The sequence below is a fragment of the Salminus brasiliensis genome, chromosome 7, assembly GCF_030463535.1.
Source record: "Salminus brasiliensis chromosome 7, fSalBra1.hap2, whole genome shotgun sequence".
NCBI lineage: Eukaryota > Metazoa > Chordata > Actinopteri > Characiformes > Bryconidae > Salminus > Salminus brasiliensis.
The window spans coordinates 6,132,832-6,159,000 of NC_132884.1; the positions used below are offsets into that span (position 1 = coordinate 6,132,832).

Below are 26,169 nucleotides of genomic sequence, written 5' to 3' on the forward strand. Positions count from 1 at the left end.
CTGGACAGTTGTAACCATGAACACATTCTTCCACATATGCAGATAAACTGTACAAGTAGGAGGTGGTATGTAAGATGAGTGTTGAAGAAATGATTTGGGGAAGGACTGGACAGGACAGAACAGAACAGGAAAGTTAAGGGAAAAAAGGACAAGGAAGAAAAATGATAAGGACAGAAAAGGATAGGACAAGATGGAGCAGAGCAAAGTACGGAATTACAGGACAATGAAGGGCAGAACTTTGATGAAGGGACAGGGCATGATGAAATGACAGGACAAGATCAACAGAAGTGACAGTTGAGGACATGATAAGAAAAGACAGGATGAAGAGACAGGACAGGACAGGACAAAATGAAAGGCAAGGACCGGAGACTAGAGCTAAAGCTGGAAATAAAGGATGAAAGGAAAGGCATAATGAAAAGACAGGACATGATGAGAAAAGACATGAAAAGACAGGACAGCATGATAGATGAGGATTTAAAAGGAAAGGGAATGATGAAATGATAGAACGGGATAATGACAGTAGAGGACAGACTTAAAAGGGAAGGACAGGACAGTGATGGGTATGACATAAAAGAAAACACAAGCCAGGACAAAATGCAAAAGAAGAAATAAAAGGGGACGGATATGACAGGAAAGGACACGAAAGGACGGGGTGGAAAATGGAGAGAAGGCAAGGAGAGCTGAGGGCCAGATGGCACACCTCTGACATTCTGAGAGAGAACAGGTGTCCCAGCAGAGAGCAGCCACATGACATGTGTAACAAGGAGAGACCAACAGCAAAACACTGAGATGAGTCGAGAGCGTAGGACAGGAGAGCGGTAGAGAGGACAAGTGATAGGAAGATAAGTGAAGAGAGGAGAGGACAGGACAAGGGATACTCTTCGTATGTGAGAAGATGATGAGGAGAACAGGATAGGACAAGACAGGACAGAAAAGAAGACAGAGAAAAGGATAGGAAAGGGGACGAAAAGAGAGGGCCGGACAGGACAAAAGAGAGGAAAGAAGAGTAGCAGAAGTAAGAAGAGAAAGAAGAGGACAGGATTGGACAAAGCAAGACAGGGAGATCAAGAGATCATAGGAGAGTAGATGAGAAGAGTTCAAAGAAGAGAAAGAGAGGAGAAGAGGGGCGAAGAAAAATAGGACAGGAAAGGACACATCAGGACAGGGGGGAGACCAAAAGAGAGCAGAGGGGCTAAGAACAGAGGAGAGGAGAGGAGAAAAGAAGACGTGAGAAGAAAGGACAGGACAGGACAGGACAGGGGAGGGGATAACTAGAGAGGAGAGGAAAAGAGATGAGAGGGACAAAGAGGACAGAAGAGGTGAATAGACGAGAGGAGAGGAAATAAGAGGACAGGACACTATAGGAGAAGAGATGAGATACAGGAGAGAAGAGGCGAGGAGTAGGGAAGAGAGGAGAGGAGATGAGAGGGACAAAGAGGACAGAAGAGGTGAATAGACGAGAGGAGAGGAAATGAGAGGACAGGACACTGTAGGAAAAGAGATGAGATAAGAGGAAAGGGGGTGGAGATAGGACAGGAGAGAAGAGGTGAGGAATAGGGAAGAGAGGAGAGGAGATAAGAGTGGAGGACAGGACTGGAGAGGAGTCGAGAGAAAATGAGGGGAGAGGACAGTTGTCAAATTAGTTTTATCTCCAGGGGTGTTATGGCTGTTGGGACCTCATTTGAGAGGGTAAGAGCATGGCTCTGAGTGTGAGCATGTCTCCTGCTCAGTATCTTTGCAGCAGGCCTTTAGTCACTATGGTGTAGCAGAGACATGTGATGTGATTTGACAGGTGGGGGCCCTGAGACGAACCGCTTCTGAAAAAGTTTCTGAGGAATCCCGTTAGCGTTAGCGTCAGAGGGCCCGAGGCCTGAAGTGCCCTGTGCTTTCTGATTCCCACTGGGTGACTGCCAAAGCCAAAACAGGCCTTACAGGATTTAGGCAAGAGCATTATATCATCTTGGTGTGGAAGTTGACACATAAACGAACAGGTCAGGTGACTAAAGCAAGAGGCAATTAACGCCGAATAATTGGGGCCCGGTGGGGACGCTCCACATTTCATTTACTAAAAACCCTCCTTGGCACAGCACTGACAGGACAGCAGCTGAGACTGAATTAGAGCCACAACTGATTTTCCTTAAGGGTGGATGTTCATGGGCGACCGCCAGCAGTGGCCCAGCTGCATCACCACCACTCATTTGTGAGTCTCTGGCTCTCTGAATGAGGCACTACTTTGTTACAAACAGTAGTAGGAACCATCCCAACGCCTAAATTGTGTGACATCTGTCTATTTTTACAGATGGCAGTGTGGCACACAGTGTCGGAAAGGCCATAAGCTAGTGCGATCATATGTCCTCTTGTTCCCAGACCTCTCCTCTTTTTGGGGTGTGAAAAATTCACCCAGACTGGGATTTCGCATTGATTTATACAGCCTTAAACACATCTGTTTAAGTCCCGCCCTCTCACCATCATTATTGGTCTATGTGTACCTGCAGCTACACCAACCATCGGTCAAACTGCTTACGTCCGGGTTTTTCACCACCACTATTGGTCAACATGTACCTGCATCTACGTCGACCGTTGGTCAAACTGCTAACATCCGGCCTTCTCACCACCACTATTGGTCTACATGTACCTGCAGCTACACCAACCATTGGTCGAACTGCTAACATCCGGCCTTCTCACCACCACTATTGGTCTACATGTACCTGCATCTACGTCGACCCTTGGTCAAACTGCTAACATCCGGCCTTCTCACCACCACTATTGGTCTACATATACCTGAAGCTACACCAACCATTGGTCGAACTGCTTACGTCCGGATTTTTCACCACCACTACTGGTCTACATGTACCTGCATCTACATCAACCATTGGTCAAACTGCTTACACCCTGCCTTCTCACCATCACGATTGGTCTACGTGTACCTGCAGCTACACCAATTGGTCGAACTGCTTATGTCCCGCCTTCTCACCATCACTATTGGTCTACATGTACCTGCATCTACATCAACCATTGGTCGAACTGCTTATGTCCCACCTTCTCACCACTACTGTTGGTCTACATGTACCTGCATCTACATCAACCATTGGTCGAACTGCTTACGTCTCACCTTCTCACCGTCACTACTGGTCTACAGGCATCTACATCAACTATTGGTCAACCACAGCCTAAAGATGCCTAAACACAAATGTAAATAAACACAAATCAGTTTGACTTTACCTGCCTTTTTATATATTCATAATTCTTTTTTATATATTAAATTTAGACAATGAAGTTGAACTGAAAGGAGATGATTTGACCCTATAGGTTATTATATAGATGATTAATGTTTATATGCTCATTTTCATTAATAATGCTGCATGAACTTGATATTTAACTCGCTCCTACTCTCATATATACCCACTGCCGTGGTCCTGCAACTTAGGCCTACTTGAAGTAACCCCCAGCACCACCACCTTAACCATGAAGGATCTAGTGGATAACCAATAGGGGTTGGAGCTTTAGGAAGGAATATCTTGACTGGACTTATTTTTGGTTGTTAGCAAACACTTCCATTACTGTGGCACAGGAGCGCTGGCAGGGATTTTGGGCCCCATGAAAAGATGACACTGGGCCACAGAACTGTAAAATATGACTCGATTTCCAATGAACATAAATTTGAAAAATTATTCAAATGTAATATTCCTTTAATATTTAATATTCATTTAATATTTTATATGCCTTAATATTCTAAAAAAAGATTACTTTTTAATTTCCATCTTTTATATCTTTTTATTTCCAAATTTTAAAACAACAAAAAAGGAAAATGAGCCCAAAGCAATCGTTTCTTCTTTCGTCCTGTCATGGCGTGTTAGGCCAGAGGTGATGGGATGAACACTTGCAGAGATGGAGATCTAAGCAAGAGGATTTATTCAACAAAAATCGAACACAAACACCAAGAGTATGAAAAACATGAGCAGCAATGAGAGGGCGAAACATGAGCAAAACCGAAACGTGACGACACAAATGGCAAACATAACAAGCCTGGGACTGGGAGAAGCTGGGAGCTGAGCGGGCACTCGAGCAGCACTCAATACATAGACAAGGAGCGTGGGTCGCCTTGCTGGGGCGTGGGTGACCTGAGTATCCAGACCTGAAGCGAGTGAGCCTCGCTTGTCACGTGAGTAACTGAGAAAACCTCCTTCTGAATGAGGGTGAATCGCCTGAGCTAACCTAAACACACCTGAGACCCAAGAGGAACCAGAGGGCGTTCTGAAGGCTCCAACAGGTTCAATTCTCGGCACTAAATGGCGGTGTCGAGACTCCTTAAGTACCCCCCAGTCCCAGGTGTAACACCAAATGGCCCAAATGAACATGAATCGACACCAAACACATTTTGAACCAAACACATAAACGTAAACAAGGCAGAAGTCCTTATTTGGGCCTGTGGGCGGCGGCTTAGAATCGCCCCGGGGGAGGGTGCGATACAGAGTGCATGACACATCTTCTTTCTTTTTCTTTTTTTTTTACAGATGGTGTGATGTTGGCTTCCTGAATTTGCTGGTACCTGACTGAATCAATTCTTCTCTTATCCAGGGAAATGGTCCCTGTGCCACTGGCTGCAACACAAGCAAGACACCAAAATTTTCTTGGCTGAGACATTCAGGGTTCATCACATTAGATTACATTTACGGCACTTGGCCGACGTAAAGGGGTACACTTGAGTTTTTGCCAAACCATCACTTTAACTCCTTAAACTCTGTGTATATAGGTCCAAACATTAGTTCTGCACTCTCATGACTATTTTTATATACTGGCTAAAATAGAACCCTGTGAGGCTATCAGATAATACATAATCATTTCTGTATTGAGATCAATAAATAAATAATTACCTAGATGTTAAGGGGTTGAGGGTAATGCTAACTTTGCCCTCCTGGGATTTATGAGGACAGCCTAAAAAGATGCATCCAAATAGGCCTTTCCTGACATTCTGGTCCTCACTTGCCACTCACTTTCGGTCTGAGTACCATTGTGTGCCTGTCTCCTCGTCCTCTGCAGTGATATTCATGAAAGAGAGAGAGATGAAGGAGAACAAGAGCAAGAGAAGGAAGCTCTAAGTGCCCATAACTCACGCGCCAATGCCCTCAGTGCTCAGTGCTCAAACACACACACACACACACACACAGCTTTCCCCCCTCTCTCCATCCTTCCTCACCTCTTTTCACCCATCTTCCTTGTTTTGTCTTTCCATCTGTTTGCCTCCCTCCTGCTTTTCCATTCATCTTATCTTTCCTGCTTCATCCAAACCTGCATCCTTCTGCTTGCCTGTGCATTGCTTTGGTTCTTTTTTTATTTTTTAAGTCCCACTGCTCTTGCTTACTCTCTCTCTTTCTCGCTTTCTGTCGTGCCCCTGTTCCCCTGTACAGCCCGCAGGGTTTGTAGGCTGATCAGCATTCTGTGATGGTGGTGTGTGTAGGCCGCTGAGAGACAGTAAGTGGACAGCTCTGTGTATAGCAGTGCACAGCCGGCCGTCTGTCACTGCGGCCCAGGACAGGAGGGAGGAGGGGGGAGGGGGATCTCCTGGCACGGAGCTAAGACTTCCAGCCCACTGTACACCTTCTGTGTATGGCCTGCCTGCACTCTGCTATGTGATCTATGCAGCGGCTTCACTCTGTATATTTGTACTGGTTTGAACTACTGAGAAGCTGGTGGCTCGTTTTTAAAAATGTAGAAATGGAACATTAAAAAAACATTAAATGAGCCTCTAAAGTGGTGTGGCCTTCTGTAGTTGATGCCATAGTAAGACCATCTAGGATCTGAGCAAACGGGAGAATTTGAACAGCATTTTAAAAAGCAAAGCAAAGCCAGTTTGCTATGACCCGTGTCTGTTTCACCTCAGCCACTGAATTCATGTAACAATTGGGGGGTTGAGGCAGGATGCACGTGCGAGTGGTCTTCAGTAATCCTTCTAATATCATCCCTAAAAGAGGTCACAGAATCCAAAAGTACTGAAATATCCATAAGCACAAAGAAACAAAACCCACAATAAAGCCAAAACAAGTGAACCAAACCAAGATCAACAATGCTAGACAACCAAGAAAACACAAGGGTTTAAGAGCATCAGACACAAGCAGGAGCACCTGAGGAAGATAATGAGATGACAGGGCTACAAAGGAGACACAGGTGGGAACACTAATGATAAGGCAGGGCTAGGGCCGAGACAAGAAAATAAACAAACAGAGCCATGTGCTAATGTGCAGATGACAGGACAAAACAGACACACAGACCAGGAAGGGACAGGTCACAATCCATTTGAATTATGAGAATATGAGATCATTAACAAGTCGAAATATGAATGCTACAAGCTACATATATCCATGCTACAAGCTAAGCTAACACTGCTGCGCATCGAAATGAGGCTGCTTGAAACCAAACGTATGCAGTCTTCAGCATTTCTGACAATGCAACCCTACAACACTCATGTGAGCATGGCAGCCCAGCAGGGGGCGTCACCAATTTTAACGGCTACAATATGGCTAAATACAGTGCAAACCTCGCAAAATACTGACGCACAGAGTTTAGAAAAATTGGGAATTTACAGTGATGCTTTTGTAGCTTTTTCCAAATTTAAGCGCAGGACGTTTTGTCACAGTTTAATAACACTGTAAACCCAGTCATTAACATCGTGAAGTCAGTGTTTTCAAAAAGCTGCGTTTTGCCAGTCTGCACAAAACCCCTGAAAGTAGCATTCTCTGAAGTCTCCACCCTTGAGAGCGCTTTTAAAAACCTCAGAAAAGTCCTCTAAGGCCTCATCTACACATGGCATGAACATGCGCTCTGGGAGATCTGATCATCAGTGGACTGCACAAAGTACAGGGGTGAACAGGATACAATGCGTCTCCAGGATACATTGTAATCTGATCCCTCAAACCCTGGGACACTGGGACACACACTGGGAGGTGGTCAGAGATGCATCTGACCACATTATTCTTGTAGTATGAATGCCAAAGTGTCTCGACGCGTCCGCGCCGGCAAAGCACCACCCACATCAACAGCATCACTGCCCCAGAGGGAAAATACGCAATAACTGTGAGACCACACCATCAACCGCCCGTGCCATTCAGATGACAATGCTACAGTAACTAACTAAAAATTGCTAGACATTTCTATGTCAAAACAAAAGCAGCGGGAGAGTGACTAGGGCTGGACGATATGGTAAAAATACTATATCACAATATTTAAAGACTTTTTTCACAGACTAAATACATCAGTAGCAACAAACACTTAAAAAAAATACTATTCAGATTCTCTCCCGAACTGAACACAGTGATTTTAATTCAACATCTGCTGCTCTTTATCTAATTAAACCAGTCTAATTACACTGTAAGTAATGAAACCTGCCACTGATCAGTGTTTATTAAACACTAACAGTATCCTGCATATGCTTAGAAAAGCATGTTGTTCTCATGATAAGAAAATTGATCAAGATACGATAAAAATATCAATATATTGCCCAGCTCTAATATGCACCATGCCCCTCCTCCAGCAGAAATGATGTAAGAAATCCGATCACAAGTGGTTACAGGACATGCATTTAAAATGTCAGGTGCAAACGGCTATGCTTTTTGGCAATCATTAATGATCAGATCACCTGAGACAAATATTATTACATGGTGTGAACAAGGCCTTAGACCCTATTTACACCTGCCTACTTCATGAGTCTTGAGTATCAGGATTATATCTGTATAAGACTGAGGCCAAGATCCATTAAAACCAGATACAAATCTGATCACTCAAATTGGATCACTTCAGGATTTGGTCTGAGACATATCTGAGCCACCTTAGTGGCACTCGTCTCTCTCCAAGATATTCCACAACCAAAACCTCTCGCAGTACAACTGAAACACCAGTAATAATTGCAGTGCAGCAAGCGAATCTGCACGTTCCACCTCACACAGCAATCTGATTTCAGTCAGGTCAGTGCACAGTACGTGGTCTACCGATTCGTGGTTGTTCATTCTTTGCTTCTTCTGAAATCTGAGACTTTATCCTGCTTTTGTTGGAAAAACTGTCTCTACTTTGCAGGGAAGCCACTGCCACCAACACAACGTCACCAGGCATCCAACGCACTCATAGGACAGCGCTGGGAACATCAGCTAGCAGACACCCATGCCAGCCATGCCAGCATCGCAGTGAAGTGATGTGGGGAAAGGAAGTGCGAGCCACCTGGAAAGAGAAAGACTTCGCAATTGTGCTTTCTCAGGTTCCGGCTGCTGATGGCAGGTAGCATGATCCTTGCCATTGTGAAATCCCTCAGACACTCATATGCTTGTAGGCAACATGCACTAACATACCACTACCATGTTTGTGCCACTGCTGTCCTGGGAACCATCCGCTAAGTAGATTTGGGAGAATTGTGAGGTTAGGATGTTGGATGATCACCAGAACCCACCCCATCCCCAATTTTCCCCACTTTCCTGAAATGGGCCCTTTAACCCCTGGAGTGTTTTTTTATTATTAACCCTAATACAGAAACTACTATAACCATATAACATTTCCACTTTGTGGAGTCCCACTGGGTTCTATTTTAGGGCCTATGAAACTGTAAGGCAGTTATGCAGGTGAATACCTGAAGTGTAGGCATATGTACAGAGTTTAAGGAGTTAAAGGTGCATGGCCTAAGTAATATCACGGGCAGGTGTGCTGATAAGCTTCACGCATAACAGAGCAGGGTGTAGTTTGTTTAGAAAGATATGGGAGGTAAATGCTAACAGGTTGTCTTTTTTGGGCCAGTAATGTGTAGCCAGGTCAAGTCAAATCCAGCATTACATTACATTGGACTATACGGCACTGTACAGGGAGTGTACAGTAAGTAAACAGGACACAAATACACTTAGTGGCCATTTTATTAGAAACATACCTACCTCTGTGGTGTGGTGTAGTCTAATGCAGTTGATCCCACCCTGGTCCTGGAGGACACTTCAGTGGTTTCCTGCTCTAACACACTACCTTAAACTCAGGAAGGACTTGATAGTGAGTTATTTGGCTAGATCAGATGTGTTGGGAACAGGGTAAACCCTAAAATATGTGGGGCAGGGAGTTCTCCAGGACCAAGGTTGGGAACCTAATGGGTAACAACACCACCTGCCTTGTGGCAGACTAGAATTCTATTTCGTAGCTGGGTAAGTACACCATGCTACACAACCAAGCTGGCCACCGACGTGGATAGATGTTGTTATCTGGTTTAATGTTGGATGTGATGTCAGGTGACCAAAGTGTCAGTGTCAGGACACCGTCTAATGCCAAAGTCGGTTTGACGTAGAATAGTGTACCGTTTATTTAGTTGGCACACTGAAGTAAAGTGGGGAGAGAGAGCAAAAGGGCAAGGCCAATTGTGCTCTCTCAGGTTTTGGCTGCTGATGGCAGGCAGCATGACCCGGGATTCGAACCAACAATCCTCAGGTCATAGTGGCAGCACCTTAGTTTGATGGACCAATGTTCGTTTGTATGTGATTTTGAAATCTGTACAACATTTGGTTTTGATGTTAACTTGACGTCCAGGGCCTGCTGGCAATAACGGTACTTGGCTAAAACTCCAAATCATCTACCGTTCATCTACCTGTGAAACGTGATTTTAATGTAATGCTCTGAATAAGAACATCAGCAAAATGCTGGACATGTTGTTGCTACACCTTGTAGATGCACAGTTAGACACTTTAGTCCATATTTATATGATCCTGAGTCACCTTCTAGCCCTGAGGTAGATATCTGAGCAGAAGAACCACCGTTGGCTGGATATTTTCGGTTCTTATCCCAGTAGTGACACTCAGACTCCCTCAGACACTCATACGCTTGTAGGCAACATACACTGACATGCCACTACCATGTCAGTGCCACTGCTGTGCTGAGCCTCAGCCGCTATCCAAATAATATCTACTCAGCAGTGGTCCTATAACAGTGGTCCCTTTCTATTGTAGATGGTGGAGGTCATTAACTGTAGAGCAACAGATGGGCTACAAGGGAACAAGGAAGGTGAACCTAATTCCCAGACTCATATTTACCTATATTTACCTCCAGCCTCTGGGACAGACTGCAGTGCTGATAGTGGAGTGTGAGCAGTGTTGTGTTAGATCAGTCAGTGGCGTGTACTCACCCAGACGCTGGAAGGCTTCAGTGGCAGCGTGCCGGAGGTTCTGCATGCTGACAGTTCGGCTGGACCTTGATGTGGTCAGTCCTCACAGCAAGCTGGACATTTCCACAGTGGATCTGGACCTGGTCAGGGAATCCACATTGTCCTCATTCTTTAACACCTGCAGCATCCACACCGACAAGTGCGTCCTCTCTTTCTCTCTCTTTCCCTGCTTCCCTTCCTTCTATCTCCTGCAGCTGCCACTGATCTATGTGTGTGTGTGTGTGTGTGTGTGTGTGTGTGTGTGTGTGGTCACCAGCCAATCAGAATTGCGGGATGGGAGTCACCATGCAATTGGCTGGACCAAGAGCGAGACTGTTGGTCGGTGTTTGTTTTGAAATGCTGGAGCGCCTCACTGAGGGAGCCGAGTGTGTGTGTGTGTGTGTGTGTGTGTGTGTGTGTGTGTGTGCGTGACTCTGTACAGTATGTGTGTGTGTGTGTGTGAGTGAGAGAAAGAGAGAGAGTTGTTAAAGGACAACCACCCTTTGTTTGGTTATCTGTGTAGTTCCACTCACCTTAAAGCACACCTGATAAGATTTAAAGGGGAAGTCCACCAATCTCTAAAATTCTCATTAAATCTATTTTTCCTTTACCAGGAACTCATTTACATTTTTTTGTTGTCGTGAATAATTCCTTGTAGATAAACTTTTCGATTCAGATTTCTTTACAGTGGTAGTGAATGGAACCAGGGGTCCTGATGTCTAAAACAGAAATATAGCCACGTTATAGCCACAGTTTTCATTGGGCCCAATTCTTTTCTTTCCTTTTCAACACCCTGGATGTGTCTTTCTGCTTTAAATGGATTTAAAGAATACACTCTCACCTACAGCTTGTCGCAACACTACTGTAAAAGCAATGTATCAGGGATCAGGACCATGTATTTGCTTTTGTGGAATAGCTTTATGTGATGTATCTATCAGAGGAACTAAATTCTACCAACATCTGGTTCCTATCATAAGTTCATATCATGGACTCTCTCTAGAGTCTAGAGTCTCTCTAGAATGTAGCCTTTCACACTAAACCACTCTAAACTACTTTTTTTTTTTTTACATAAAATTATGCATAATATTTGAAAATGGGTGAAATATCACCTTTATTGCTCTTTATTGCTCTTTAAAAGAAGGAACTGCAAGAAATATAATATAGAACTCATTATATATAATATAGAATGTAGACAAGAAGCTGGTATAATTAGCTGGTATAGCTGGTATTTTACAATTATTAAGCCAAATTAAAGACTTTTTATTTATACATATTTATACATAGAAAATAACATATTTTGGACTGTGGAGCTCCTCTCTCTATCTACATTCATTTGCAACATTGCCCTGCATTAATTGCCTCCTTCCCTTTCATCAGTAGAATTTTTTTAATGTCTTGTTGAAGAGCATAGGAACATGTTTGCCTCATTCCAACGAACCCACCTTTTTTTGGTGGACTACGCTACCAGAATAGGCAGAGGTAAAGTCTTAGGCAGAGGGGGTTACGAAGTTCAGCTGATCATTTAATTTTAAAGACAAGGCTGTCTTTAAGTGGACCACCCTCCACATCCTCTACAAAAAAGGTGGGTGTGAAAAAAGGAGGTGTGAAAGCCTGCTGTTAATGAAATATATATTTTTTAATTCTATTAATTCTAATATACACATAACTGTTACCTGTGAGCAAAGGTATTTTTGAGGCAGAATGAAACAGAACTTCACTAAAAGAACACCTTTCCTACTGTTAAGCACAGGGATAAATCAACAAGCATTGGGCTTGTGTTGCAGCCAGTGGCACAGGAAACCTTTCACTGTTAGACGGAAGCAAGAATGAATTTTACAGCAGGATAATGATCCTAAACACACCTCAGAATCCATAATGGGCTACCTCAAGTGGCACAGTTCGGATCCAAAAGATACCTCTAAGCTTAGATACTACTAAACACAAAAGTCAGTACGTATCTCTAGATACACAATACTCAACACACACTAAGTACTCTAGGAAAAGGTGGGTCTTCAGTCTGAAGACCCACCGTTTAAAGACAGCGAGCGACTCAGTGTCCGTATGGACACCGATGGAAAGATCGTTCCAGGACAGAAAAAAGCCTGGACACTTGTCCTCCGTGGATCTTAAAGGATGACGGGTCAAGATGAGCCGTTCTTGAAGCTGGAAGGGCCCTTGGTGCAGATTTGCTTTTGACCGTTGCCATCAAGTACGGAGGGGCTGGTCCAGTCTTGTCTTTGTAGGCCTGAGTCAGGGTTTTGAATCTGATCTGGGCAGCAGCTACAGGAAAGCCAGTGAAGAGGACAGTTTCCTGCCCTAAACATCATCGAGCATCTGTGAAAAGATCTCACATAGAAAAAAAATCTCATCAAAGCATTTTGCCTGGAAAAGCTGGCTATGACCAGTGTTTACAAGCGGTGATACTAAGCACTGGCCATGCAGGATGCCTAAACTGTAGCTTTGTGCCCTTTTTTAAACTTTATTTTGTTATTTTAAAACTATAAGAGCTGAAAAATGAACTTGTACTAGAACTATTAAGGAACAGTGCCATCTTTTACATGCTTGGCTGTTTACAGTAACAGCAATTCTGAGCAGGGGTGTCCAAGTGTTTGCTCCCAACGGTATTGGCATCCATTTGTCGTGTGCATTTTTTTGTAATGTGACTTTTAGAGGCAATAAATGCCAAGATAACTTATGGTGGATGAAGTTTGCACTGAAGCTACACGGCTAATAGATTTTGGGTGACTACAGAGCATTGTGTAGCTAGCTTGCTTGGTAGCTACACTTAGGACAGCATACAGTCAGTACGGCGGTTGGTGTGGCGCAACAGATAACACCACTGCCTGCCACTGAGCTACCACACCATGTGGGAGACTGGGGTTCGATTCCCGGTCTGGGTGACTATGCTGCGCTGCACCAATAAGATAAGAGTCCCTGGGCAAGACTACATTGCACTACATTGGCCCACCTCTGTAATACGAGTAACCTTGTAAGTCACTCTGGATAAGAGCGTCTGCTAAATGCCATAAATGTAAATACAGTAAAATGTCATTTTAAAATTATTATTCCTTTAATTTTTATTTTTTATTAATTATTTTATTAATTATTAATCAAATATAATTAAATCTTATGTTGTTTGTATATGTTTTTGCTTTTATTTATTTTTTTTATGTTCTGTGACCTTGAGAGTCCTGAAAGATGCCTATAAATAAAATGTATTATTATTATTATTTATTAGCCTCATCCTCAAAACAAAGCTAAAGAAGTACAACTCAACACACCGAACATGTCCTGGTTAATCTTCTTAAGAGAAAAGAGATTTTTTGGGGGGGTGAGCTTCTCCTTTAAACGGTGTAGAAGCGGCCAGCCTTCCCTCTCCTCTCTCCCGGAGTCGTCGCTAGGCCAGGCTCCCACAGAAAGCGAAGTCGTAACGGTCCCTCTGAGATTGTCCCTCTCCTCACCCCGTCGAAGAAAGACTCCCAACAACAGCCCTGTTTGCCTTCGCCCCGCAGATTATACCCACCTCACCCGGCGAGGGTCCAGCGGTACGGGTGCGCACGGTCCCTCTGTAATTTTGACACAAGTACCGGTTGGCTGTCTGACGGGTAAGTTCGCGAAACGCACAGAAATTAGCCTTTAGCTAGCACTAGCTAAACTAGGATAAACAGGGGGCAGCTCGGAGCTCCAGCGCTGTCATCATCATCATCATCATCCTGATCATCATCTTCATCATCTTCATCATGCTAACTAGAGCTCTCACCACCTAGTAATAACTAACTAATAATGCCAATAACCCAGGTTTTGCCTTCCTTGCTTGTTTATCTGAGCAGCACTAGCTAACGCTACGTTACCACTGGAGTTAAGGTTACAGCAGCACCTGAAGGCTGGTCAGTTGACTTGACAGTTGTCCTGGTCAGGGCTTAATGACAGGTCTGTGCAGTTGAGTGTCCGATCATCAGTGTTTATATACTCTGGTTTGTTTGGGTCATTAGATCAGACTTCACTCACAGCAGCGATTCCCTGATCCCATGCACTGATCCCATGCACTGATCCCATGGTGAGGTACAGTGTACAGTGCATTTTATTGGGGTATTAGGTTTGGATTTTTCAATGTGCTTTTTAAAGAGTGCTTTAGCAATGTAGGCTACTGAAATAAGCCCTGGTTTCTGCAACGTTTACAGCAAACAGTGCTTTGTTTACTCGGCTAGCGAGACAGCTGTGGTCTAAGTGGAGAGCTGAGTAAGCAGCACTAGCTAACTGACTATTGGGCTGTCAAGGGCTGTCCAGCCATACATCAGATACTGTGCATTCATGTCCTCGGACTGAATGTTGAGAGCTGCTAGCTTCTCTTAAAGATCATCTGAAATCATCTGAAATCTAAAACACTGAGCCTTTGTTTACCTTATTATTTCGCATGACTCTATACAGCCCTCATATCACTTCATACAGACAATATCTGTATCTTCACATAATCATAATCCAACCTGAATGAGGTCGGCTTCAACTGCTCATCTTTCCATGTCCCAGGGTTTTACCTGCACTTCAGTCACAGCGTTATGTAATGACAGAGGCCTAAAAGATCTAAAAGATGGAATATGACTTTAACTACTGGTCTGGCCTTTTTTTTTTTTAGAAGTATCAGTAGAATTTTTTGAATGTCTTGTTGAAGATATGAAGATATGAACATATAAAAAGACCTCGTTTCATAGAACCCCCCTTTTTGGTGGACTACGCTACCATTACAGAATAGGCAGAGGTAGCTGAGGTTGAGCTGATCATTTAATTCTAAAGACAAGGCTGTCTTTAAGTGGACCACCCTCCACACCCTCTACAAAAAAGACCATCCAGCCAGTTGGAAAACAGGAGGTGTGATGAAATATTAATGTGTTTAAATTCTGATATGCACAAAATTCTCTCACACGTTTACCTGTAAGCAAAGGTATTTTTGAGGCAGAATGAAGGCAGAACTTGATGAAATAAACCTTTTAATAATTTCTACTGGTAATGAGGTCGGCTCGGCTCTAAATCATCTTCCTGTGCTTGATCGCATTACCATGCGCCGGCAGGCAGGGGGCAAAAAACAAAAATGGGTAACCGGTAATATCATGTTTTGATCATGAGTTTAAACAGGTCCTAGTTTAGGCCCCAGATTTGGTCTAAGACCACCTTTTCTTTTCTAGTACTGATATTGAAATCTTGACTGTCGTCTGATACCGATCCGAAACCTGCTATCGCATTTGAGTAAAGATGAACATATAAAAGTAGGCTGTCATGCTCACACTACCCAAACACTCGACTATCCTACAGGAAAAAAGACACACACAGACAGCTACATCTAAATTTGGTTCGGGATCAGATCAGATCAGATTCGTTCCTGCTTCCGTCTGATATCCCACCCATCTGCTGATATCGACTCCACACCCATCCATACTGATGTGTCGTAGATAGTTACAGCATTTGCAAAATTCAACGTCCGCATCTATGTAATTTACTCTGCCCGTACCCTTCTACTCTTACTCTGCACTCTTCCAGCGGTTAGAAGTCCGGGCCATTAATGACAGGGTTGTGGGTTCGATAGCCGATCTCGGCAAGCTGCCACCGTTGGGCTCTTGAGGAAGGATTTTCACCCTCTCTGCTCCCTGGGCGCCGCAGCAGTGACTGCCCTCCACTATGGGCATGTGTGCTCACTGTCACTGTGTGTGCTTGATCAATATTGTGTATGTGTATGTATGTGTGTGTGTGTGTGTGTGTGTGTGTGATTGTTCACTGAACGAATGGGTTAAAGACGGAGGCCAAATTACAACTGTTTCCAACTCAGTGGTTGTCTTGGTTGTCTTGGCTTGTCTAAGACCCATGTGTGTACAGTCCACCCTTTTAACCATGTTCTGTGGGTGATGGGATGTTCTGCTGCTAGATTTCTATAACCTCATTTATTTGCACTGCATTTGACACCTTTATCTATATGAAGTTTTATGGTTTTCTGCCAAATTTATCCCTTTTTAATCACATGCCATTTATAGTGATTTGTGGTAAAGCATTCTTCTACTTTTATTTATTTATTTATTTATTTATGTTTAGTATTAGTAATAATATAATTATAATTCATTATTGATTAATACAATTATATAATAAATAATATTTCTGCTGTCACGCAAAAGCCTTCTATCTATTTTAGCTGTTTTTCACTTTTTGACATAACTGGAAATCTGATCGTTGTTCTTTACATTGACCCAGAAGTGCATGATGAGTGGACCAATAAAAATGCTCCAAAATGACTTGAAATTAAAAAAGAAATGACTTTAACTTCTATTGAAAGTTAAGATGTTGTTTTGTAGATGCAAGCTTTTGAAAATAATGGGTTGTGAGTTTTACATTTTAATTACATTTTACTGGTTCGAACCTTGTCTTCAGCCTGTGATAATTTAGGAGAAGACTGTGAGGGGTGGGGGTGGACAACTCTTGGGAATTTTGGGCTGCGTGGCTACTTTCTTGGTAGGAAAGAAGCCACTCACATTCTCTGTTATGTGGAGCCAAGAAGGATAGATGACCGGGTTAAGAAGGAGGTGAAGGGGAGGTAATTTGGGGAGTAGGGGACTTCACCCTTAGACTGCTACATCACAGGAAAATCCTGATTAATGATCTTTTTAATCACAACTAACTGGCATTTGTCTTTTTGTTCGCTCAGGCGTCTGGAACATCTGTTTACATCCTGACTGCTCGTTTCCTCCGGTCACAGAGGAGCACCAGGTTTTCTAAAGGTTAATGTTTTACTGTTTACTGTTTGCTTTTCTTGGCTGTCCTGAAGGATATACTCACTCTTACCACCCCACTAATTCTCAGAACAGTCGGCTTGTTTTCAGGCATAAACCAGCTTCACAGATGCCTTTTAGAACTGTTTATGGGTTGATATTGGTTGTGTAATATTGCCCATATGCTTGCACACAGGCTGGTCGTCAAAACACAGTCACCCGCCATGCTGGTTCGCCTTCTGTGATATGGGGAACGCTTAAAGATGGAGAAGCTGAAGAGGTAAGCAGCGAGCTGAGATCTTCACTAGGCATGTGAGCAAAGAGTCTTCAGCTTCATTCCCTCCACATGATGCAGAACAGAAGGAGCCGGTGGCAGTTTTGTCTTCGGGACATCAGGCAGTGGGGGGGCAGCTCTTTGAATATGAGACAGTGCAGCTTGTGTTCACAGTAAATATCTAGCCGTGCCAAGAGCTGTGTCTAAATTTGGCTCAAAGGTGGGCGATTTGGCAGAAATACAGTGCAATGAGACTTTTTAAGATTCAGATGTCTCAAAATGTAGTTTCTGCGAAGGTAGGTAATGGGGAGTGGTGCCACATTAAATTGATTCCTACTCAGACAGTTTTCACACTTTATGCACCCATACAAAAAAAATAAACAGGTCCTGTTATACTGGTTTGGATGCACAACGTTGTCAGGGTTTGAACTTGCAACCTTTTGGCAGTGCTGCAAAACCACGTAGGGCTGTGACACCACTTTAAAAAAATGTTTGACATCTTTTTAATGAAGCATACAGTTGATCACTGATCTCCTCGATTCCCTCAACATGCTCAGTAAAGCATATTGTAACTTGTAGCCCACCCAGAGAGAGCAAGGCATGACCCAGGATTCAGAACAGTGAGTCAAAATAGACATTTTTCACTGCAATGAGCAAAGGTATGTTTGGAAAAACGGGGCGAAACTTCATAAAAAGAACACCTTTCCAACTGTTAAGCACAGAGTGGATTGGTCATGCTTTAGGCTTGTGTTGCAGCCAGTGGCTTAGGGAACATTTCACTGGTAGAGGAATGGGCTCAGTTACATACAACACATACAACATCTGTGTACAAAAAAAAAAGCTGAAGCTGAAAAGGAGATGGTTTCTACAGCAGAGTAATGACCCAGTTATCACCAGAGGTCCCCAAACCTTTGCATGCCACACTGTATACCCTTCTTTTGAGCCTGGAGACAGGCTTGCCTGTCTGTTCAGGTGGACTGCTTTTTAAAGAAACAACACAGCCAATCGAAAAATAGCTCATTTGCATACATCACTCTTAAAGGCACATGCTGTGATTGAAATGGCTTCTATTTACGTTTTAGAACACTATCTAATCTGAATGATAAAATCTGAATCTTTTATTTGGAAATTAGAGTAAACACCGTAGTTCACTACCTCAACTGAATGTGGACCAGAATGCATTGCGAGTCTCTTGTTACTAAGCAACAGACAGTAAAAAGAACTGGAACTGATGACGTTTGCTCATTTAGGCAAGTGATAGTTACTAGATAGTTACAACCGCACACCATGAATTTTGCGTATTTTCACATGTAGTTAATCAATGTACAAAATTATAGGATATGAGCTCTTTGAGACAAACTGATTAGCTTCCTATCATTCACGCTGTTCATATGTCCAGCTCGGGCGAGGAGGAGAGCTCCGGGGAGCGAGGAGTGCTTCACAAGTGGAGGGGCTACTCCTGCAGCGTCACTCCAGAGAAGGTGCTCCTCTCCCGACCTGTGCTTCAGGCTGCCCTGGGGACCAAACATGGGGTTCTGCTAGTGGAAGGTAAGCATTCTCTTAATATTTATACAGAATGTAATAACGCACGTCTGATCTGGTCTCATTATCAGGCCACTTTACTTAAATCGGTTTGTTTTATGCCTTTATTTACTCATGAATAGGTGGACAGGTGTATAGTTTTGGAGAATTGCCATGGAAACAAAACCAGGCTCCATCCGGAACCACAGAGCCTTTGCTTGAGGCAGGACTTAGTGAGCAGCATGTTGTTTCTGTGGCGGCAGGCGCCTCCCACAGTGGGGCTGTGACAGAGGATGGCATGGTGCACATGTGGGGGGACAACACCTACGGCCAGTGTGGCCTATCAGGGCTTTCCGTTGTCCCTAACCCCACCCCTGTGGGTGTGGTGGACTGTGAAGCCACACCTCCCCATCCGGTGAGGGTCCTGGAGGTGGCGTGTGGGGAGCAGCACACGCTGGCCCTCTCAGCCCGGCACGAGGTTTGGTCCTGGGGCAGCGGCTGTCAGCTGGGCCTGCTGACCACCACATTTCCCGTCTGGAAGCCTCAGAAGGTAGAGCACCTGGCTGGGAGGCATGTCCTGCAGGTCGTTTGCGGAGCCTCTCACAGCATGGCTCTGGTGCGCTGCCTGCCCCCCGCACAGAAAGCGCGCAGGCTCCCTGCGGACAAATGCGGCCAGTGCAACCAGTCGCTCTACACTATGACTGACAAGGAGGACCACGTCATCATCTCGGACAGCCACTACTGCCCCCTCGGGGTGGAGCTTGAGGATGGGGACAGTAAATCAGGATCAGAAAGCAGCTTAAGTCACGGCAGAATGAAGAGTTCCCCATCTGAGCCAATACTGTCTGCCCACACTCAAAATCCTAAACCATTCATCCCGTCAAGTTCCAGTCCTGGTGCTGCTTCGGTTTCAGCACCTGCACCTGTCCCAGAAGCCCAGGACCAGACACCTTGTCCTGAGAAAGAGCATCTTCAGTCAATCACTCTGAACCCAGAGGGGTCCAGACCTGCAGTGGCTGATGGAGAGGAGGTACAAGCGCTTGAGATGGACAGCGCAAAAGCTTTAGGAGGGTTGACTGCAACAGGGGTGAAGTGCTCCCCCTATCCAGACGAGCAGGCACTCAAGGACTACCTGAAGAGGCTTTCGGACCAGACCCTCGCTGAGCAAGCGTCTAAGAACCCCCCAGCAGTGCAGTGCGCTCAGGTCAGTGAGGTACAGAGCTCAGCTAGCCACAGCTAGTATGCTAGTTGTTTCTTTAATTTGATTCATCACATTGATTTCTCTGTACTGTCATAATCACTATGAGACTTGAGCATCCAGTTTGAAATTACATTGAAAGTGGCAATCATTGGGGTCCAAGCACTAAGCTCCATTAAGGAGCCAGTAGAGCACAGTGTTTTTAGAATGGCCTCTGCTTCTAATAGATATGGGGTCTCAGAAGGAGCTTTTTAGGCATGACTTAAATTTGCATAGTTGTAGAATTCAAATATTACCACATTTTCTTCTATAAAGCAGTGACAACTCCAGACCCTGGAGGTTTTATGTTGCATAACATAAACATAACAGTAATAAATGTGTCACAGAACCAGCAAGTTTCTAGTGCGTTGTATTTTCTGTGGCTCTGGGGTTATGGTGTTACACATGGTCATATGATCATGATGCCATGCAGATGGGAATCCACCATGAACAGTGTCAAAGCAGCAGATTGCAGTGAAGTCCTGAAAAGCATCATTTTCCTTCTATCAAAGCCTCTTCCAGAGCCTGGTGATGTTTTCGCCTCTGACCCCACAACCCCTGTTGCCCAGTCGGTAACCCCTATGGGGTCGGCCCTGAATCACCTGGTGGTTTCGTGTGCATCGGCTGTCGGGGAAAGAGTAGCATCCACATATGAAGCTCTATCTCTGAGGAAGGTCATCAACTACTGGGTGAGTATAAAAATATTCACAGCGTCACTATCACAACACTGAGCGTTCTACTTGCATTCAGGCTTAGTGTACAACCCCAGCAACTCAATGAAGGCATCAAGGCCTTTGTTTGGCATTCCTATTGGAATCATCTTTGCTAATTTGTACAATCCCCTCTAAACATACTGGAATGACATGGGTTTGAGGTCAAAATATCAATATGAGACTAGTCTGAGAGAGCTCAGTTGTCCATGCTCTCTCTGGGCACTCTCTCTCCCTTCATCACTAGATGCGATGTTGGCACAGGCGTCTGTTATCTTGTGCGATGGAGCCAGGGACCTGGCGCTTTCCTCAGAGCATGTTTAGCTGCCCGGTGATGACGCATCAAGTGGCAGTGGCTGACTTTGCATGTATCAGGAGGCATGTGCTAGTCCTCACCTTCCTAGTGTCCGCTGTGTGTTGTGGTGTGATCCATCCAGGGTCCCGGCGAGAGCCGTGAACGTCCTGAAGAGAGGGTGCGTCAGGAGGAGCACCGGCAGGGCAAGAAGAGCTGCAGCCTGGGGGACATCCGTGAAGAGGAGGCAGAGGGGCTCAGCCGCCGCCTCTCACTCCCCGGCCTGCTCTCACAGGGTACATGCGCTCTCCATATCTTATGCCACCACATGCGTAAGTTTGCATCAGTGTAAGTGTGGAGGGGGGTTGGTGTTAAAGCATAAGTTTGGCGAAAAATCGCATTTTCACAATTTTCCCCTTCCTCTGAATGTGGCCAGTCATCAAAATTAAACCAATCCTGACCAGGGTTGACCATGTTAGGAGACCTGAAATGGTCAGATTGTTGTTGAGACTTTTAACTAAAGCATTTGTTGAGGGGGGATAAATTTGATTTACCAGCTTTATTATTTCGAAAGTTTCAGAAATGCTCTCAGATTCCACTGCTGGTAATGCAAGTTGTAATTAGGACACCCTAAACACTGTTTGAGGCGAGTGTGTGTTTATTTAGGTACGCACTCTGCCATTACATGCTCTAATGTTAATCAAAGGAAGCCAAAACCGTGTCTTGGCTGATGGACTGCTTTTTGAGTAAGGGACAAATTGTGTACATTTTGATTTATTATTTTTTTGCTGGACTGTTGCTTTAACTGTACATGCTCGAGTGATTGCTGCTTTTACGGAAGTGTGTTTTTGTAAATGAGCCTGTGTTTGTTTGTGTATTCTTAATGCTAAACCCAGCTCTGTGTTTTTACTTGTATATAAGCTTTGCTTGATGTGGGTGGTGGAAATTGTTGCGGTCTACTCCCTTCAATAATACAAGCCATTTTTTTTTATCATCATGTGACCGAATTCCAAGAATTCCAGTAGCTTACTTCTGTCTTCTTATGCAGGCAGAGTGTTCATTGGGTACTTAGTATTTTAAGAATCAAAGGGATTTGCCAGCTATTGTTTTATAGACTGAGGGGAAATAAAGCCAGGGTTTTCGTTTGGAGCCAGAAGCTGAATTTGAATCTTTTTCGTTCTTTGACCCAAAGCATACAGACATACAGGCCTCTGAAATAACTGTATCTTCTTTCGCTGCTCACTTAACGGATGTGCGGTAATACTGTTGTTGCCATGGTTACAGACAAAGCAGAGACTGAAGTGAAGGAGCCGTCTGCTTTTGCTCCAGTTGCAGGTATTTCTAGGATGTGGTAGAGCTGCACAACTAGTCGTAGTTAATTCATGAGCAGTTATTCTTGGCTTCCTAAGGGCACCCCTGGTCAAATGACCTTTTACGTCGATTTACAAAGTCAAAGTACTGTAGATACTATGTATGATCACATGGTTAGAAAATCAGGCCTGAGGCAGGCCACCAATTAAAATTAGGAACTGTCAACTGAATCAATTTTCCAAGCTTTTTATGTTTTCTGGCTCAGAAAGCTAAAACTCATCAAGCATGGGCTTCTCTAGGCAGCTATCTTTTCTGGACATTACCTGGAGGAGCTGTACGTGTGAATGCAAATGTCCGCGTCATTTGTACTGGACGTTACACAGATGTTATGCTGCCAGCCCCCTAGTATAAAGGCCGGGTAACCTCAGAGTGAGCCCCTGTGTGAATAGAGCAGGTCATTTTCCAGTGAATTTCCAGTGGGTCATGCCGTACCCCATGCATGCACTACACAGCTGCTGCCCCTTGCCTAAACCGGACACCGAAACTCTTTTCAGTTCAGTTCAAATGTCTTTATATAGTTATTTTAACTGCGAATGTTGTCACAAAGCAGCTTAACAGAGATCCGGGTCCAAGACTCCTTTGAGCAAGCCAAGGGCGACAGTGGCAAGGAAAAACTTTCTCTGATCAAAAGAAAGAAACCTTGAGAGGAACCAAGACAAATTCTCCCGTTCTCTGCTACATGTGTAAAATGGTAACTATGGAAAATGTCTAAATCTGATTTTCTGACATTTTCCGGAGGTCATATGAGAAAATGGCTTAAGAGAACTGCTCATATGCTGGTAAGATGTGCAAAACCCCCATATAATTACCAAAAACCTGCACGTTTAGCTGAGTCTATGGTGCATCGTTCTACTGGGCATTGTTGCTTGCACAAACATAATCCTCAGGGAAGAATCATTTGAAGGAAATCTCTTAACATTGCCCTTATCACTACACATCTTCGACAGTTGAAGAACAGAGAGAGAGATCTAGAGAATGCAGATATATAAATATTGCACAGGTGGGAAGAAGGAATTCTAAAAAATACCAGCAAGTCCTGGATGCAAATGTCAAAACATCTGTTAATAAGTTGAAGCTGAAAAGAGGATGAATTCTACAACAGGGTAATGATCCAAAAGATTCAATAATCCACTATGGCCTACTTGATAAGACACAAACTGACGATTCTGGAATGCCCCCAAAAATTAGTCCCCTGACCTAAACAATATAATCTGAAATGTGTAGGTGGATCTTAAACAGAGCTATGCAGGCAAGACAATTCAAGTGTTAAGAATATCTCAGAACCAGGGACAAATTGCAGATAGCTACATAAAGACTTTTCCATTTGACCAAGGGTGCCAAAACTTTTACTTAAGGCTGTAGATAGATCTGGATTGGCTGAATAGTTGTGTGTGAGAAAAATAATTGATTATCACTGTGTAGTGATTAACATTTTAGCCATCGTTGTGCTAGTATGTTGTAGTACTAATGCTAGAACATAGCTAACCACCCTACTGTTACTGTACTGTAAAGGGCCATAGAGAGGGATGGTAGTTATTGGCTTTTAGACTCAGCAATATTTGTAGAGGCTCAGTAATAGGAGTAGTTTTTTTATCCTAATACCTCTTTTCCTAATTAAAGAGATGCACCGATTGCAATTTTCTTGGCTGATTACGATTTTTGGATTTCGTGTGTTTCTAGGAATCATAAATGACTGCAAACAGAAACATTTTGTGTTCTACTTTTATACTACGTTTTTATTAATATATAGTCATTTATTAAATATGTAGCCGTGCATTATTTATATATATATATATATATATATATTTATAACATTAATGCTGCCGTGTTCGGGTTGTAAACAGTGGCTGAGGTTGCTACCCTTTCCCCCATAACACACCCATAACTAATCCTACCAAACAAACTGACCAGAGGTTCCATTCCATTTAGTTGAATAATGTTCAACTCCAGCTGAAAAGCTCTGCTCATCATGTGTAATTTTTAACGAGGCAACCAGTTAACGAGGCCTAAACGGTGGGACATATTTAGTCTGTAAATCTGTGCTTAAAAAACGTTAACTTGCTGATGTTGCTAATGTGTACACAGCCGTAGTGGAAGGAATTAAACCTCCAGATTGAAGCACAATATATGCTAGTTTCTTCAGTCTGTCCATTTATTTATTATATGGTGTTGAACATGATTCCTCTGGGATCAGACCAATACGCCTCATCGCTGAGCTCCACGCAAACTAGCCTTTAGTCCATTCTGGAGAGACTTCCAGACATGTGAATTGCCCTCCTGTTGTCTTCTGGCTTGAAGTCCAATGAAGATTTTTGAAGAGGTTGAGAGCTGATTGTGATGGCGTAGTGACCTTCAGAAAGGTTTATAGGGAGCCATTTCAGTCACAGCATGTGTGTGTGTGGCTGTGTTTGTGCCCCTGACGCCCTTGCACGGTACACAGAATCGGTCATATGAGGCTCACTGGCTGAGCAATCGGTGCATCTCTTAAAGAACAGAAAACCTGTTGATTCCAAGCACACTTTTAGTAGAAGCCAATGGGCAGCTGCTTTAGTACCTGGCCATTGGCCTCTGTTAGTGGGTGTAGCTATGGCCCATGGATGAGAGAAGTGGGCTTTTATCCTCCTATAGGGTTCAATTCCCTGTACTGTCAGGAAGTGGGGGCTAAGCTGGCTGCTCACCACCCTTGGGGTATGTTGGCACAGTCCAGTTCACCGCTGAGTCCTGCTTTACAAGCCTGAGTCTTACACTAGCAGTCCTGCTCCATCATTTAGCCTTAGATTTGAGCTTTCTCCTCTTCTTACCCCCACCTGAGCAACAGATGGACCTCTGTGGGGAAGGAACAAAACACAGCAGGACAGGAATGTGTATGTGCGCCTTCACATTGATGTTCCCACCTGACGGTGTGTTCCTGTGTGTATGTGTGAGCGAGTGTGTTTTGGCTGTCAGTGGATGCTGTGGAGTGCTTGGGCTCGTTTCTCAGAGTCTTGGCTGTGTTGGTGAAGCAGGCTGCGCTGGTGTGAATTATTCATGTGCTTGCGCTGGCCTGTCTGTTGTGTTTGTTTGGGTCTGATCGTACAGCACAGCTGAGCTAATGCATCTTTAATGGAAAACCAGACTTATTGAGTTCATTAGGGACAAATTTGCCAGGCGAAGTGTAAACAGAGCTATAAGAGGCCTTTTCGCTCAGTGAGTTGTGTGTGAACTCTCACTCTGGCTTTCTCTCTCGCTTTCTCAGTGTCCCCACGCCTCTTGCGGAGGGCGAGTCGGCCGCCTGTCCGAGCGGTGGCCCTCACCCCGGTTGGTGTGGCCGAGTCAGACGCCCATCTGCCGTCCCTGCAGACTGAGGTGTGGAGCTGGGGTCGTGGTCAGGAGGGGCAACTGGGACACGGAGATCTACTGCCCAGGTCAGTACTTCACACTTCCCATAGTGCACTGCAAAACAGGGCTAAAGACACTGACACCACTCTGGAGCCATGTTTAAAGCAGGACTGTGCGAGAATTTGTATTCTTTGCTCCTGGGTCACTTTTTTTTACACCACCATCGTCTATAAACCGAGCTGCTGATGATTTGATATCAGTAAAATATGGTAACACAGCCTTAAGCACTTCTTGAGCAAGAAGCTTGTGCAACACCTTCACAGTTCCATAGTGCAGTAGCAGTGTTTCTGTCCAGAGTAGGACTGACAGAGACGTTGTCCTATTACAGTCTGTGGAGCATTACCATGATTTTGATGCTGTTTAAGGTTACATTTCTACATAGTGTGTCTTTAAATAAGGGTTCTATGCTTTAGCCATTTCTTATATCTGTCTAACAAAGGCAAAGACCAAATATTGGCCTAACAAACAAACAAACAAAAAAATG

The 26,169-nt window shown here is 44.1% G+C and overlaps 2 protein-coding genes across 2 annotated transcripts in view; one reads left to right on the top strand and one right to left on the bottom strand.

The window, feature by feature from the left end:
* Nucleotides 1–10,406, bottom strand: part of cdk15 (cyclin-dependent kinase 15) — a 29,045-nt gene extending 18,639 nt beyond the window's left edge. The window contains exon 1 of the mRNA XM_072682865.1: nucleotides 10,136–10,406. Coding sequence (XP_072538966.1) covers nucleotides 10,136–10,181 — 46 coding nt within the window. The 5' untranslated portion in view covers nucleotides 10,182–10,406. The remainder of the gene's footprint in view (nucleotides 1–10,135) is intronic.
* Nucleotides 10,407–13,542: 3,136 nt separating this feature from the next.
* als2b (alsin Rho guanine nucleotide exchange factor ALS2 b) overlaps nucleotides 13,543–26,169 on the top strand; it is a 33,407-nt gene continuing 20,780 nt past the window's right edge. The window contains exons 1-8 of the mRNA XM_072683551.1: nucleotides 13,543–13,758; nucleotides 16,839–16,911; nucleotides 17,099–17,182; nucleotides 18,576–18,724; nucleotides 18,841–19,901; nucleotides 20,447–20,623; nucleotides 21,082–21,232; nucleotides 25,543–25,711. Of these exons, the coding sequence (XP_072539652.1) occupies nucleotides 17,166–17,182; nucleotides 18,576–18,724; nucleotides 18,841–19,901; nucleotides 20,447–20,623; nucleotides 21,082–21,232; nucleotides 25,543–25,711 (1,724 nt within the window). The 5' untranslated portion in view covers nucleotides 13,543–13,758; nucleotides 16,839–16,911; nucleotides 17,099–17,165. The remainder of the gene's footprint in view (nucleotides 13,759–16,838; nucleotides 16,912–17,098; nucleotides 17,183–18,575; nucleotides 18,725–18,840; nucleotides 19,902–20,446; nucleotides 20,624–21,081; nucleotides 21,233–25,542; nucleotides 25,712–26,169) is intronic.